Source organism: Sciurus carolinensis, chromosome 2 (assembly GCF_902686445.1).
Source record: "Sciurus carolinensis chromosome 2, mSciCar1.2, whole genome shotgun sequence".
Taxonomy (NCBI): Eukaryota; Metazoa; Chordata; class Mammalia; order Rodentia; family Sciuridae; genus Sciurus; species Sciurus carolinensis.
This window is the reverse complement of record NC_062214.1, coordinates 170,511,305-170,523,439: the sequence shown is the minus strand read 5'-3', so window position 1 is coordinate 170,523,439 and position 12,135 is coordinate 170,511,305. Positions and strand designations below refer to the sequence as shown.

Genomic DNA, 12,135 nt, shown 5'->3' with positions numbered 1-12,135 from the left:
TGACCAATACATTTTTCATACACACCTCCAATCTAAAATGTGAATATGAAGGATGAAAAACTAAATGAGAAAGTCTGCTCAAGTCAATAAATAAATCATGCCTTGGGAAAGTACAACTTCTCACAGTTAATGACATGAAAACATGAAAAGAAAATGAAGACTGTTCCGACAACTGTGGGCCTAAGAATCCCACCCATCATTACTCGTGTGTCAGAAGGTCGCCATCCTAAATGGTGTTTGAAAGTGACAACAGCCACTGTTGACAAGAACGTCTTGTGTATTTCAAAAGAGCTGGAAGAGAGGATTTTGAATGTTTTGCCACAAAGCAATGATAAATGTTCGAGATAAAGGATATGCTAATTACCGTGATTTGAGCATTTCATAAACTGTACATATATCGAAACATCACATTGTATCCCACACATTTGTACAATTATTATGTCAATTAAAAATAAGAAAAATGAAACATTATGAACATAATCATCTCACTTATTATTCAGAAGTTTGCCCAGATGCTCTATTTCTCTAATTTGGCTTTTTAAATGTTAGCCTCTGAACCAACACAACTCAGCCCAAGCAAAACTTTCATACTGAAAACGTTGGAGGCAAGAGAAGGAAGCAAAAAACAAGAGAAAGAAAATAAGAATTAAAGTGCAATTTTCAAAAAGGCAAATTTTAGTCACAGTTACCTAAGGTGGGTTTGATTTTATAGGCTACAAATTTTAAAAAATTATCACAGAGATAAACTATCACTTCCATAGAAAATGCTTTGAATTGACTTTGCTTTCAAGATTGAATACCTCCAGGTTAACTTCCTACCATGGGTGTTACGTTCTTGGTTATAGCCCAAGGCCTGGAAGCGCTGGAAGTAGGAAACCACGTGACCATCCCACAGTTCAGGTATACCCCTAGGTCCAGTAAGGCAGATTAACCAGGTTTGAAATGGTTCTAGGGCCTGGACACTGTGCAACTTTTCTTTCCAATAAATGGAACAGATGTAATGAATTGCTTAGAGAGGAATTAATTTAGCAAGGAACAGAAACACACACATACCCCTGCAAAAGTGTGTCCACAAGGAAGCAAGATACTTTTTCATTACTAAGGGCCATATCTCTAAAGAACTACAGCAATTGATATGTTTGTTTCTAAATTCAAAAAATCAAAGAGAGAAAATCACAAAACTGTAAGAAGATTTTTCCTTTCAACATAATACCAAACACTTTAGCAGAAAGGTGTTTTAATTGTTATGATCTTTATATTTCCTATTAACCTTTAATAATCCATGGACTTGCAATCCCCTGCATAATAGAAAATATTTTTATTGTTTTCTTATGTCTTAAAAAAACACACTATATAAATTTCCTTTGGTCAACTATTAACAGCATCGATATTTATACACTCCAAAATTTATTTTCTCTCCAAGGGTCACTGTCTCTATAAAACTCACAGATAAAAAGAAATATTCATTACGTTACCACGTTATGGCCAAGTAGCATTAAGATACCTCATTCACAGTATCTACAGAGTGAATCAACTCCCAATAACCTTCATCTCCTTTTTTTGCTTTTATAGATGAAAGCCTTGAGGATCAAATAACTTAAGGTCACAATGTCAGAATGTGGTAAAGTTGGAATTTTAACCCAGGCCTAACTCCAAAGCCAAGGCTGCTATTAACCTGGTGCAGGGTCTCCTGATTTGGGGTGGAGAAGGAAACAATAAATAAACGTCTATTATTCTGTATGCTTCACTGATTGCTCAGCTCCATTAATCTAATTTTTTCCTTACTATGATTTAATAAACATCCTTTTAAAGATGGGTTAACTCAGCTTTCAAATTAAGCAAAAAAGTACAGAAGTTTATATCCAAAGAAAGGATAACATGAAAGTTCCATTTTTACAAAGAAAAGAGAAAAATTGCCAAGTTCATCATTGTCCATATGATTAACATAAATTCAACACAGTTGCAGAATGATTGAAACCCAGCCGGCAACTCTGATGTTTAGTGAAATGAATCAACATTAACTCATTTCCCTTATTAATGTATAGAATCATTAGGTCACATTTTCACGAACATGTGAAGGAATAATTTCCTTAAGTATAACGTGCAAAAGTAACTTCTTGTACCATTTATCCTTCTTTTAAAAACATATTCTTCTGAATTCCCTATTTAAATTCACAGCATCAACGTCTATCACCCAAGGTCAAAAATCTAGTCATCTTTGACCGTCTAACTTGCCTCATAATTCCATATTCAATCAGTTTCAAGTCATTTTTAATTCAGACTCTTCACTCCTTCTGATCAGTGCCTCTTGATTCTAATGGGAATTGCCCGGGCTAGATTAGCGTCTTCCTTGCCCTTTTCACAGGCACAGAAACACCCTTCCCAGAGCCTGCACCCTATCTTGATAACAATCCGTTCGGCACACTGAAGCGAGACTCTTAAACCCAAAGACGTGGATTGGATTGTACAACTCTCAGCACACAAGTTCCTCGTGATTAAACTGCCCAGAACTCTAAAATCTGGCTTTGTCCAGCCTCGTTTTGCAAAATCTCACCTCTGTTTACTCCTTGTTTTTATCCTCTGCCCAAAATAATACTTTTCTGGTGGCCGTTCACTTCCTATAACTCTGGCCTTTGCTGAACAGATCAAATCACCTGCAACATGCTTCCTCCCTCTGCTTTCCCCATTCAGCAGTCCCACACATCTTTTAATTCCAAGTCCAAAGACCACTCCTCCATGAGCCCATCCTGACCTGGGAAGCTGGGAGAAGTCCCCTCTTCCTTGGAGATGATGTAACACTCCACTCAGACCTCTGGTATGGAAAATTAACATTAAGACTCTATTGCAGATGTGTGTATATTTTCTGTCTCCTGCCACCTATAAGCAACGAATGCAGGCATACTTCCGTATCCCCACAGCATACAGTCCATATTTTGTACATACTATGAGTTCAACGAATTTTCATGAAGATATCTTACATTACACCGTAAAGACCTTCATGCTGAAGGAGAATACATCCTCATTGACATTGCTTAGGCAATCTTCAGGCTTAAACAAAACTAAATAGAGTAATACTTTTCAAATGTTTAATACCAAGTTTTAAAGTATGATCACACCTAACTTCCTTGAATTTGAGAATTAGATCATCAGAAGCTATGAGAAGAAAATACTTATTTATCATTTAATGCAATTTGAGAAGAAGACATTTGTCTTGCTTGCTGTCAATCATCAGTCAACCCTTACAGAGCACAGACACATAGAGTTGGCCTGCTCGGTGTTTAAGCAGACGTCTTACTTTGCAGTAGACTATCATGTTCGGAGAACTCTCCTCCGGGTCAGCAATCCCCACTGCTCTTTGATCCCCGGATCCCTGAGCCATCCTGAGTGTCTTCTCTCACACTGTGAAAATAAAAGGATACACCATTAAGTCATGAAAGAATTTTTTAAAACATTTTTATTTTAAAATGCAGAGAACTCAGTATCTTTTGGCAGGTACCATGAAAACAAAACATAATTTTTATTTTTCCTGATTAATTTACAAGTTATTTCTTTAAAAGTTAGGGAATTATGATGGTTTTACCATCTATGTTCAATCTCTTCTAACCCCAGTGCAACACATTCTTCATTTTCAGTCCAGAGGCATATACCCTAGGAGCAGATATATGCCCATCTTAAGCTCCCAAAGACAGATGAAGTCAATTATTTGGATGTTGATTTTTGTCTTACCAAAACCAATTTTCTGATTAATTCTATGCATTAAAATATGAATCTTTAATTCTGGAAATGCAAACCAAGACCCCAAAGAGATACCACTCCATTTCCACTAAAATGGATATAATGATAAAAATCAAAAATTCAAACAACAAGTCTTGTGAAGGAAATGGGGAAATGAGAACCCTTATATGTTGCAGGTAGGAATGTAAAATGGTACAGTCACAATGGAAAACAGTTAAACAGAAAATTGCCATGCGATCTAGCAAATTCACTTCCAAGTATATAGCCCCACAACTTGAAAACAAATTTTCAAATACTTGCACTTGAAGATTTATAGCAGCACTATTCGTAAGAACCATAAGGTGGAAGCAGCCCAGATTGTCCATCGATGGGCAAATGGATCCAGAAAACATGTATACCCATCCAATGGAAGATTATCCCACCATGAAAAGGAGTGAAGTTCTGGGAACCATGAAACCATTAGGCTAAACGAAAGAAGGCAGACAGAAAAAGTGAGATATTGAGAAGTCCATTTATTTGGACTACCCTGAACAGGTAAATCCAAATAGACAGAAGACTGAGGGTTTCTAGTAGCTGGAGAAAGGGGAAGAGGGAATAGGGTCACTGCTTAAAAAACATGGAGTCTCCTCAGGATGATAAAAATATTTTGGAACCAGAAAGAGGTGATGGTTGTAGAATACTCTGAATATACTAAATACCACTGTATTATTTAATTGAAGATGCAGAAGTTCAATTCTTAGTGTGACACTCTACCTACCGCATGACCTCAGGCAAGTTAAATATCCCATGGGGTGCTCTTTGTTAATTTCTCCTTAAAATTGACATACTGGACACCTGCTGTATGCTCAGAACCATGAGGACTCCATCCTTTACATCAGTGAAATGTGAATTGCACATATACCTCACAGGTAAGGGTAAACAACACTGAGTGATAAAGCACAGCATAAAGCCATAAGAGTCCTTTACAAATGTTATCACTAATCCAAGAGCCTGCCTGAATTATTTGCACAAAATTCAGAGGCTTTTCATCCAAGAAACTTTTATAAATACCATGTCTAACCCAAAACAAAAAAAGGCTATCCATTCAAAATACAAACTCAGGAAACATTCTATTATAAAATAAATTGGTACCAAAGCTCATTCCATAAAAACAAATTTGGGTGGAAGTTGGAGAGACCGGAATTTGTAATTTATGCAAAGAATTTAATTGCCCAAAATATCCCATTGGAATGATGTCGCCGGCTTTCTTCATCATTTGTGAATTAGAATGTATTTTAAAATTAGATTACATGAAAAAATAAAGAGCATCATTGTATTACCTCCGCTCTCTGTTATATCAGTATTTCCATGAATAGAGTACTACATGGAAACACTGATTATTATTCTAATCAGTGGCTTTTAAAGTTAAATGAACAGCATGCCGTTTCATTTTTAAACAACTACTTAGTTGCCTACTCCTTTGCCCTAATACAGAATATGACAGAGCATGAAAAACAAAAACTGAATCCATTTATGTATGCTCATTTATCTATGTAACAGAGCTCTTTTGGATCTCCATTGCTTTATTTTAAAATGAATACTTTCTCTTTAATAAGCCTATTCTCTTCCACCTAGAAAACTGTGCAATAATAGCAAGGTTGGAAATGACCTAGAAACAAACGTCTCAGCTCTCCTTTCCCCAGCAACCCCTCCCACCCACAGAAGCATTTCTGTGTTCAAACAGGCTAGGGGTCCAGGACCCGGTCTGTAAACTGCTCAGTGAATGCAGAGAGTCTATGTTAGGAAATTGAGTGAATCTAGTATTCACTAGAAAAGCTTCTATTTTTGGTCCCTCTATCAACTCATTTTGAAACACAGACAAGCCACTTAATTTTTCTGTGTCTAGAAAGAATCTTTTCTAAAAGAGTCATATAGCTACCTTCTCAACCCTGTGTCAACAAATGCTAGGAAGAAACGGATGTGAAACCCATGACAGTAAGAATTTCAGAGAAATGAAAAGATGTATTCTGTTTGTGTACAATGAATCAAAATGCATTCTGCTGTCATGTATAACTAATTAGAACAAATAAAAACATTTTTTAAAAACTTTCAGAATTACATTCACTGGCTGTAACACTGGGGCTCATGAAATTAGAAAACCAGATTTTCATTCGTTATACTATGCTGTAAAATATCTCTTTTTTAAAAAGTACAGCAGAAATAAGTAGGAATGTCTTAAATTTAATGGTAGTCAAAAAAAACAGAACTTTCTCCATTTTCTATATGTATATCACACTTGTATACTTACAGGAAAATAATCCAGGGACTTTCATTATATTATACTATTCAAAAGATGTGTTTTTTTCTGGAAACACATAATAATAGAAAAAATAGAACACATATTAATAATATTAATTTCCTAAAATGACACACAGCTAACAAAAGAGGAAAACTGAAAATGTGCTCAAACTAACACATGGTACAAACTTCAAGAAGATGTAGCTTAGTGGTTACAAGTTGGTCCCTGTCATCAGCTCCACATCTGAACCCAGCCTCGCCACTTACTAGCTGTGTGATCTGGGCTACATTACTTCACCTCTCAGTGCCTTTTTTTTTTTTTTTTTTTTCCTTTATCTGTCACAAATCACAGTCCCAGCATAGTGGAAAGCCCTCTGAACTAGGGGACTTGGCTCCCCACCTCTACCCTGTACTCTGCAAGTAACTAGCAGTCAAAACCAGGTCAAGCTGCATCTTCCCCAGACCTCAGATGGACATTAGCTATGCAAACCAGCATCCTTAGAGCTCTTCAGTGCTCCAAGCTAGAACCTTAGAACTTCAAATTTTCTAACTTGCTAGAATGTTCCATGCCATCTCTCTTCTGTCATCCCTGCCTCTATCCTAGCCCATCTCCTCTACGGGTGACAGCCCTCCTGCTGAACTCAGAATCACCACAGTACTGGGGCAGAGCATCCCTGGTTCCACCCAGCATCCCTCCTCACCTCTAGGCTCCAGGGACTCTACATGTATTCCTTGGGTAAATTATTGAGCTCTCCTTTCTCAAGGCTCCCTGCTGGGCCCTGGGGATACACAGACAAAGACACACAGAGGTGCTCCTTAAGATGTTCAGAGCCCAGCAGGGGTGACAGGTGCAGTGGATGCCGTAATGAGTGGGCACTCCATTCTGATGGCCTGGAACAGGAGGAGGTGACAGCTGAGATGGGAGTGGAAGGGTGACAAGCAGCTGAGGTTGGCGGGGTTTGCCATTCCAGTCTATACAACCATCTGCAGGCTTGGACATCGGAAGCCCCAGAAGCAGCTCAGCATGGTGCGAAGCACTTGAGAGAACAAAACAAAGATGATTTGATCTCAAAGAAATGAAGTGGGAGGCAGCCAAGTGCAGAGAGTGAGAACAGGGATTCACACCTGTCTGCATGCAGGGCATTTTGTGTCCTTATGTATCAGGGATTTCCTCCACCAGAAAGTCAGATCTGCATGGGCAGATGCTTTGTCAGTGGGGTTCACCCCTCTACCCAGACACCTAGAATGTGATCTAGTACAGAGTGGGCACCCAAATATTCTGAATGAATGATGGAACTGGTAAGATTCCACCAAGATGCAGTGTGTTCCTTCTGAACATTCATCTGGATAAGATGTCAGTAAAACTGCACACAGACCAAGACCCACAAGTGCAATCACACATGAGGATTGTCCCCAGGGCTCATGGACCTGAGCCAGCTCCAAACTCAGGAATCCACCTCTGGAATTCATGAGCAATTTAGGTAAAAAAGGACTATGTGGGAAGAGTGGTAAGTATAACCAAGAGGGAGACCAATTAAGCATCTAGGACACAAACTGATGAACAAATCTTTGGAGAGTCAGGAATGTGCCTGCGATTTACTCCAAACTTTCATGCATTTGTAATTTATGGTTACAACAAATACCTGCTGTTTTCTAGATAATAGCAGCTGCTGTAGAGCAAAGCCCAGGGTCCAGCAGAAAACAATGCTGAGCGGAGTTAGAAGGAAGAAACTTGATGATGTAGAAAAGTTAAGGGACTTAGAAGCCATTTTGGCCCTGGCCCACTAAGCCTCCCACGAAGTCTTTGGTGAATGATTCCCCCACCCCAAACTTCCAGCTCTTTACCTGGAAGATGAAAACCCTCCATGGCCCAAGGCTGCCGCTGAAGAGGGAACAGGGTGAGTCCCTAGCACAGGATGATCATAGAAATTGATTGTTGCTCTAGGCCAGCATTGGGATGAGTGAAATTCCCAGGCCACCTGCCTCAGAATCCTGGAGAAGCCCATCCCCAACCTCAGATATTCCAACCCTGGGCATCTGAGACTGAGCCTTCAGCAATACCACAACCTCTTCAAGGGATCCTGATGAAGCACTAAGAGCAAGACAACTACAATTACATGACAATGTCACAAAAATCATTGCGGCACACCACGAACAGCTTTCAACATCAGGCCTGCCACTCTTAGTGCTCAGTCCTCAAAACCCTGTTCAGGGAAATGTCATGTAGGGGACATCATTAAACCCTGACTTTAATATAGTCTGAATATTGATGCTGCAAAATAAAAATTCCTGCAGATGTTATTTCCTGTCCTCCATATTATATCAAATTCACATTGTTTGCCTCAGCCCATTAAAACCAATGGATTTTTTTTTATATCAGCAATGTTAAGCACTTGAGAAAAAAAATTACATGATGTGTGCTAGCTCAGTAGTACAAGCTTGTTTATATAGCTCTAATCTGACTGAGTGGGCAGGAACCTCCAGGGGAAAGAAGCAAGAACAACAGCTCTAAAGAACAAATAACTCTCTCTGTTATAGCAGAGTCTGCCAACTTGACATTTCCTATACACTCAAAGTTCAAATGCTCAATGACAGATCGAGTGTCTGTTTCCAGTAGTACAGCAATAGGGCTGGACCCCTGAAGGCCAATTCTGGTGGCACTGCCAGGCACCCAGTGTTGTACTGGGATATAAATGCTTGATCATTTCAGGACTTCAGTCCTGAAAAATTCAATGGTCCTCAAAAGTAGGTCCAAGGACCTGAACCAGACTAACAGCCTCAAGAATAACCTGGGGGAGAATTTAATAGGCAAATTCCTGGTTCTCATATTCCAGAAACTCTGATCCAGTAGGCCTGGGGAGTCCCTGGAGATTCAGAGTCCTAGAGTTCCCCAGGTGATTTGAAAGCATGGCCAGGTTTGGAAACCAATGACCTGGATTCCATTCACCTGATCCGTTCATCTCACCTCCCACATTGCCTTGTGTTAGGCAGACATGCTAAAGTGTGTTTCCTTTAGCTTCCCTTGTAGTAAGGTAGATGCTAAATGTAATGAACGAGTCAAGGGTCCCAGAGTCAAAGAAATGGCTTTCAATCCCAGCCACATTGCTTACGTGCTGTGTGACATGAGCAGCATATGTAGCCCCTCTGAGCCTCTGCCTGCTCTTCTGTAAAATGGAACAAACGCTCATTGCCCTGTAGCAGAGGTTCTCAGCCTTGCCTGCTCATTGGGCAGCTCAGCCAGAAACTTCAACAGGTGCATGGTATTATTTCTACTCTACAGATGAGAAAATGGAGACTTGAGACCATAAGTGACTTGCCCAAAGTTGCACAGCTTAGCCAAGGAACGAAAAATTCCAACCCAGAACTAAATCCAATCTTTCCAACATGTCAATCCCAATCTCCAGTGAAACCACTCACAGCAAGTGTTTAACACAAAAGCTGGTACCTAGTAGGTCCTCAGCTCATCTGAGTTTCCTTCAGTCTACTTTCTAGGGTGTCGGAAGTTGACTTCTCCATGCTAACACAATGTTAAGACATAAATAAATATCATCTTCTCCAAGTTGCCACAGCTGCCTAAGAGCCTACACAAATTAGTCTACCAAAGCTGCATATAAAGTAAAATGTTCTTGTATCCCTATGTTAAACAAAGGTCTTAAAATGTAAGCTGGGAGGGAGAAGTGGAAAGTTCACCACGTAGCAGAGCCTACTTGGCCCTGGGGGTCTCTCACCGTCCTGCACTCACGGTGACTGCAATCAATGCTTCAGGTCAAGTTCACCCAGGCATCCTGTCATACCAAGGTCTGAACCCCACCAGCCCCACAGACTCCCTGTAGACTCTTTCTGCCCTTACAAGTCTTCTGTAAATAGTATGCCCACTATGCCCTTCCACGTGCTCTCTGAACTTTGACCTTTTGGTGATCTTAGTGGAAACCTGACTTCCCCTGAGGACATCCCCTCTCCTGCAGCCCCGGTACCCACATCCCAAATATCTCAAGACCAAGAAGCAAGGGAGACATTCCCTCGACTCTCCATTGCTGCCTTAAAAGATTGCCCTCCCTTCCACCTACTCAAATCCCTGATCTTATGACACTCAGACCGTCTGGCCATGCCACCTTCTGCTCAGCCTTGCCGCTGTTTCCCCTCCCTCCTACTTATGTATTTTCATTGCCTGCAATCTCCAGCTTCCAACTCTCCAGGGTTTTCTTCTCCATTCCTAATTCCTTCATCAATCTGGGTGACCTTCACATCAAAGATCCACTGAAAAAGTTGAATTCTCAGTTGCTTCTTAGCTCCTCGCAACCTATTTGCTCTTCAGACACCATCCCACACAGCCATATCCTGAACCTTGTAATTCCCAGTGACAGCCTCCTCCCAAACCCCAATATGTGTACCCCGACTCTGCCCACCTTCCCTCTTGCCAGCTCACTTACTCAACACTCACTGCAAACAGTCTTCAAACGTACCGGGACACTGACCTCGGGAACCTACAACTTGTTTTATTTTCCATGGCCTCTCACTATGCCTTCACTTTCTTCTCTCAATGGCTCCACAGTGATAATCACCCATAACGACTCCTTTGCATCCCCACACCTCTCCCTTTCTGTCTCATTCTATCCTGGTAAAACCTCAACCATGATGGAACCCAGAGGTCCACCAACTCCAAGTTCACATTTAAGCAGAGGAACTCTGGGGTGAAGAAATCACACAACAAGCTCATCTTCAACTCATGACCACAAACATTTTAAATGAGTCATTGACACTGTCCATAAAATCTATGATATTTTTCTACAAAGTTTCTTTCTGCCTTTCTGGACTATCTCATCTTCTTCTTGCCCAACTTAGCACATAGTCTCAGCTGACAGACTCACTTCAAAATTCACTGAGGAAATCAAGGCAGCTGAAGGCAAGTCCCTCGGATTCAGACACCCTTATCTGAGTCGGCATGTTCTCTATCTTGACTTCTCATATATTCTTCCATTTCTACTCTTAAACATGGTCATAGTACGTTTCCACAGGTACCTGACCACCATACCAGCAAGACTCCAGTTCGACAGTAGATTGTGCAGCTAAAGGACCTCCAAGACACAAGCTCCCTAAGAAGTACCTAGGGAAACTGAAGTCCAAAGAAGAGGCAAAGACAGACGAGAGCAGACTTCAAAGCCTCTAGTACCTACACCTTTCAGCTCCAGCAAACATTAAACACAGCTCAATTCCTTGCCAGACTAAATAAAACCCCACACAAGAGGGTTGATTTACCTCAGTTTCTCTTATATAATAAATCACGGGTGAACATCAAGAGAAACTTACATGCATGTTAAAAGGCAAGGATGGTATGCCTTTACACCATGTACAGAGAAACAACATGTATCCCATTTGTTTACAATAAAAAAAAAAAAGAGAAAATGAGTAAACGTGAAAAAAAAAAAAAAAAAAAGGCAAGGAAAACCACATCCTAAATAGACAATTTGTCACCAGAATCAGACTCAGACGTGACAGATGTTGGAATTACCGGTGCCATTAACAGAGAGAAAATTTAAATATGATTTAAAATGTCAAGGGCTCTAATAGAAAACAGAAATGGTAACAACAGCAGAGAGATAGGAACTCTTTTTTCAAAAACTACTTTAAAAAGGAAATGCTAAAAATAAAAAAAAAACACCGTAACAAATGAAGAATGTCTTCTGTGTTCTCATCAGAACATTCAAAATGGCCAAGAAAAAAAAAAAAAACAGTGAGCTTGAAGGTCAACAAAAAATTCCCAAACTAAAAAAGAGAGAGAGAGAGAGAGAGAGAATTGAAGAAAGACAAAAGAGTGTTCAAGAACCATGAAACAGTATCAAAAGGTACAACATAAGTGTAATCGGAATTTCAGGTAAAGAAAGAGGAAGGAGTAGAAGAAATATCTGAAGCAAAAATGACTGAGAAAGTCCCCAAATGAATGACATACAGCAAACCACAGATTTGGGGAGATTATAAAACACCAATTAGGTTAAATACCCAAAGACAAAGAACAAATCTTGAAAGAAGTCAGATCCTTACCTATAGAAGAACAAGGATCCTGCCTCTAGAAGAATCCTCATCAGACACCACGCAAGAGTGCAGAATGAAATACTTAAAATGTTG

The 12,135-nt window shown here is 40.0% G+C and overlaps 1 protein-coding gene across 5 annotated transcripts in view; it reads right to left on the bottom strand.

Moving 5' to 3' along the window:
* Rgs6 (regulator of G protein signaling 6) overlaps positions 1–12,135 on the bottom strand; it is a 567,125-nt gene that overhangs the window by 539,640 nt on the left and 15,350 nt on the right. For all 5 annotated transcript variants that reach the window (XM_047539065.1, XM_047539060.1, XM_047539062.1 and 2 more), the window contains exon 2: positions 3,296–3,399. In XM_047539065.1, coding sequence (XP_047395021.1) covers positions 3,296–3,379 — 84 coding nt within the window. In that variant the 5' untranslated portion in view covers positions 3,380–3,399. The remainder of the gene's footprint in view (positions 1–3,295; positions 3,400–12,135) is intronic.